The sequence below is a fragment of the Muntiacus reevesi genome, chromosome 1, assembly GCF_963930625.1.
Source record: "Muntiacus reevesi chromosome 1, mMunRee1.1, whole genome shotgun sequence".
NCBI classification, from domain to species: domain Eukaryota; kingdom Metazoa; phylum Chordata; class Mammalia; order Artiodactyla; family Cervidae; genus Muntiacus; species Muntiacus reevesi.
In genome coordinates, this window is record NC_089249.1 from 199,695,680 (window position 1) to 199,700,021 (window position 4,342).

At 61.7% G+C, this 4,342-nt stretch overlaps 1 protein-coding gene across 1 annotated transcript; it reads left to right on the forward strand.

Annotated features, from left to right (window-relative positions):
* The first annotated feature begins 236 nt into the window (after positions 1–236).
* On the forward strand, positions 237–3,835 carry DIRAS1 (DIRAS family GTPase 1). Its single transcript, XM_065934053.1, has 2 exons — positions 237–345; positions 3,043–3,835. The coding sequence occupies exon 2, from the start codon at positions 3,113–3,115 to the stop codon at positions 3,707–3,709; it is 597 nt and encodes a 198-aa protein (XP_065790125.1). The 5' UTR covers positions 237–345; positions 3,043–3,112; the 3' UTR covers positions 3,710–3,835.
* Positions 3,836–4,342: the final 507 nt, after the last annotated feature.

Consider the following 4,342-nt stretch of genomic DNA (forward strand, 5'->3'; position numbering starts at 1 on the left):
GGAGAAGCCGCCCCCACCCCCATTGCGTCCCTGGCAGCACTGTGTGTTTGCCAGGCGGCGATGTAGGGGCGGGGGTCTGAGCGGGCCCGGGAGGGACTGTGCGCGCGCGGCCGGGCGCGGGGCGGCGGTGACCTTGGCCCGGGGCGCGGGTCCCGGGGGAGGGGCGGAGCGCGGCGCCCGGCGGCGGGCGGGGACGGGCGGGGACGGGCGCGGGCGCGGGCGCGGCGGCGGCGAAGGCAGCTCGGGCGGGCGGCGGCAGGCAGGCGTGCGGGGGGCGGCGGCGCCCAAGCGGACACGGAGCCGGTCAGCAGCAGCCGCGGCGGCGCTGCAGGGACGAGCGCCCAGGTAGGTGGCCTGGGCGGGGGGCGGGGGGCGCCAGGGCCCTCTGCATCACCCCCCGAGGCCCGCAGGTCCTCTCCCCGCGCGCCCCTCCTTTGTCTGAGCCCCACCCTCCGCGGCCGCGGGGCTGGGCCCTCCTCCCCGCCGAGCCCTCCACCGGAACCCCCTCCCCAGTCCGGCCGGGCCCTGGCTGGGCCTCCTTCCGCGCTCCCACCTTGGACAGCTCCCTTTTGGCATCACCCCTCCCCCACGGTACTGACCGGGAGCCCTTCGACCAAGTCAGCCCCTCTGGCCCACCGCAGCCCCTCCTCGGCCCCGCCGTCAGGGCCTCTCCAGGAGGAGTCAGGTGGGCCCCGAGCTGGTCTCTCCCGACCACACACCCATTCAGCCCTTCCGCTCCCTCTTCAAGCCAAGCCCCTCATCCAGGAGTCCCTCCTCCGGTGGAAACCCCCTCCCCCATCACTTAGATCCTCCTTGGGCCAAGGGGAGCCCCTGGGCTGACCTCCCCCGACAGGCCCCTCTAGAGCAGGCCCTCTGTCATCAAACCCCTCATTGGTCAGGTAGTCCTTAAGTCAGACCCCCTTGGGGCAGCCATCCTCTGCCCCCAGGCCCTCCCCTGAGCTGGGCCTGTTTTCTTGCACCTAAGGTCGCTCCAACCTTCCTCGCTGGACTCCGGGGCCCAGGACTGGGCAGATTCGTCTGGCCTAGGAGTCTCAAGGTGGGCTGTCTTGCACAGGGGAAGGACCCCAGGCCTTGCAGCCAACCAGGGCCAGTTCAAACCCTGCTCTGCTCGGCCACTTCTTTGCTGTGACCTTGAGCCTGTGCCACCCCCTCTGGAGCCTCGGTGCCCACGGCCCCCTCCTCCCCCCACCCCAGCCCAGGGGAGGTGAGGGTGGGATTCAAATGGCACCCAGGGAGGCTCCTGGCATGGGTTTGGGGTTATGGAACAGGGCTCCCAGTCAGAGATCCCAGGCCCCCATGGATCCCTCCTGGAGGACACCCCCGTGGACATGCCTGGAAGCCTGCTGGGGGGTCTGCACTCAGCTCAAGGCAAGGGCTGGGTCGGGTCAGCCTAACCAATGGTTTCCAGCCACCCCAGGTCCCTCGGCCAGTCTGGGCGGTGCCTGGCTGCCAAGTGCTGAGCCCACTTCTTGGGGTGCTCACCCAGGCGAGGGCAGTAACTGCAGAGCAGGCTGCCAGCCCCACCAGTCACTGCCCCCCAATGCTATGCATTTCCCCAAGATGCCTAACAGTCCCCCATGAGTTAGAGCTGCTAAAGCTCCTACAAGTTTGCCGGGCACGTCATTTGTGAGGTCCGTGTCAGCCGTTAACTTCACTGTCTGTCTTTTTCTGACAAACCTGGTACTTTTGATCACTGAGAACGTGCCTTCCCAACCTGCCACCAGCCAGGTGCTTTATACCCTGGGTCCTTGAGAAGGAGAATCATGTCTGTCCATCTTTACTGAGGGCTCTTGTGTGCCAGGAACCCGGCCAAGGGCTTTCTCCAGCATCTGGCACTCTTTGTCCCATCACCTTCATGAAATGGGCACTGCAACTGCTCACATTTCACAGATGGGAACACTGAGGCTCAGGGACATCAATTTACTTACTAGGGTTTTCATTGCCAGGTCCATGTCGTTGGGTCTTGCATACTACATGCCCCCCCACCCCCAATACCTGAGATCAGTAGCATGGCCAGGGGGGCAATCTTGCCATGTCTTCTCTATCTCATTGTAGAAACACCCCTCCATGCTGATGGACCCTCAGAGATGGCTGAGAGGAGGCAGGGAAGGGGTCTCTGCTGTTTCTATAGATAAGGATGCAGATGCTGGAGACAGGATTCCTGTCTTTTCACCCCCAGGCCACAGTTCTTCCCCCACCGTCATCATTTTAGGAATTGCTGTGCTGTGTGACCTTCCAAGGTCACTGGACCTCTCTGAGCACAGAGGAGGGGACAGAGGATGAGAGGACTCCCTCGCAGAGAGTTCTGTTCCTACGGACATATCAGACCTGAGTGGCAGGCCAGACTGTAGTCTGGGTTTGGAGTTTAGGAAGTGGGGCTTTCTCTAAGCTTAGTTTTCTCATCTACAACCTGGAAAACCGGCTTTATGATTTGCAAATTTTTGGACCTCTCGCACCAGGATCACACTTAGGGGATGTGGGAAGGAGAGCAGCTTTAAAATGCAAGTTCCCAGGACTGTGGCCCTGGACCAAAGGATTCACTGCTTCCAAGGCTGAGGCCCTGCCATCTGCATTTTAAAGATACCCCACCATGCAGCTCCCATGGGCTTGAGGGAGAGCAGAGAGCCTGTGATGGTTGGAGACAGGCATCACTTCACCTGTTTTTGCAGAGGAGAAAACAGACTCAGGGTGGCAAGGCAGCTTGCCCCAGTCACAGACTCAGGGAAAAGCCAGTGCCTCCTGGGGGCTGGGGGAGCGCACAGGTGGAGGAAGCTGTGGGTGTGCACCCCATGCCAGCATCTCCACGCTCCTTCCAGTCAAGTCTTTCCACACCCTGAAAGAAGCTCAAGCCCCAGATTTCATTGAGGGAAAGCAGACAGGCAGAGGGTGCGGCTCTGAATGGCAAAGTCAACCAGATCAACGGGGAGGCAGAAGAAATGCTGCCTCCTCCGAGAAGCCCACCCTTCCCACTCCCTCCCAACCTGGGTGGGCCTTTTGCATCTGACACTCCTCTCTGTGCAGGGTCGGTCTGGGGTTCTAGCAGCCACAGCTGCGAGCTCTCCCGGCCCCGCCCCCCACCCCCGAGTGGAAGATGCCTGAACAGAGCAACGACTACCGAGTGGTGGTGTTCGGGGCGGGCGGCGTGGGCAAGAGCTCGCTGGTGCTGCGCTTCGTCAAAGGCACGTTCCGGGACACCTACATCCCCACTATTGAGGACACCTACCGGCAGGTCATCAGCTGCGACAAGAGTGTGTGCACGCTGCAGATCACTGACACCACGGGCAGTCACCAGTTTCCGGCCATGCAGCGGCTGTCCATCTCCAAGGGCCATGCCTTCATCTTGGTCTTCTCGGTCACCAGCAAGCAGTCGCTGGAGGAGTTGGGCCCTATCTACAAGCTCATCGTGCAGATCAAGGGCAGCGTGGAGGACATCCCCGTCATGCTGGTGGGCAACAAGTGCGACGAGACCCAGCGGGAGGTAGACACCCGCGAGGCCCAGGCTGTGGCCCAGGAGTGGAAGTGCGCCTTCATGGAAACTTCAGCCAAGATGAACTACAACGTCAAGGAACTATTCCAGGAGCTACTCACACTGGAGACGCGTCGGAACATGAGCCTGAACATCGACGGCAAGCGCTCCAGCAAACAGAAGAGGACAGACCGCATCAAGGGCAAATGCGTCCTCATGTGAGCCCAGAGAGCCCGCCACCGCCGCTGGCACCCCTTTGTCCCGGGCACAGGCCTCTCCCCAAGTCCCGTGCCCTCTTCCTCCTCCCTTTCTCCTCCTCTCCTGGCCTCTCTCCCATTTCTTCCACTTCTCTCCCTTCATCCACCATCTCCGGCAGGGAAACTGAGGCCTTGCCGAAACTGTGGCAGATCTGGGCTTGTGGCAACCCAGCTCTGTTGCATCACTCTGTGGTTCCCTCCCTCTTTGCCCCGACCCCCCATCCTGTCTGTATCCCCAGAAGGCGAGTGCTGGAGGTGGCCCCCATGATCTGCACGTGGGAAAACAGGCGGCGGGGGGGGGGGGGGGGAAGCTGTTTGTCCCCATCTGGACTGAGGACACTGGTTTTTTCCCCATCTCCATGTCTGCCACTTCTGCCCCTTCCCCTTGGGTCCCCCCATTAGATCACTGTGACCTTGCTGGGGAGGAGGGAGTTGAAATGCACATGGACCTCAGATTTTGTTTTCTCCTATTTGGTGTTTAATATACACTCCCCTCCCCCTTCCATCTCTCATGACCTCTGACCTGGGCCCCCCCAACCCAGGTCCCAGACTACTCCTCTCGCCCCCATCCCCACAACTTGGTGGGGGGCTTTGCGGG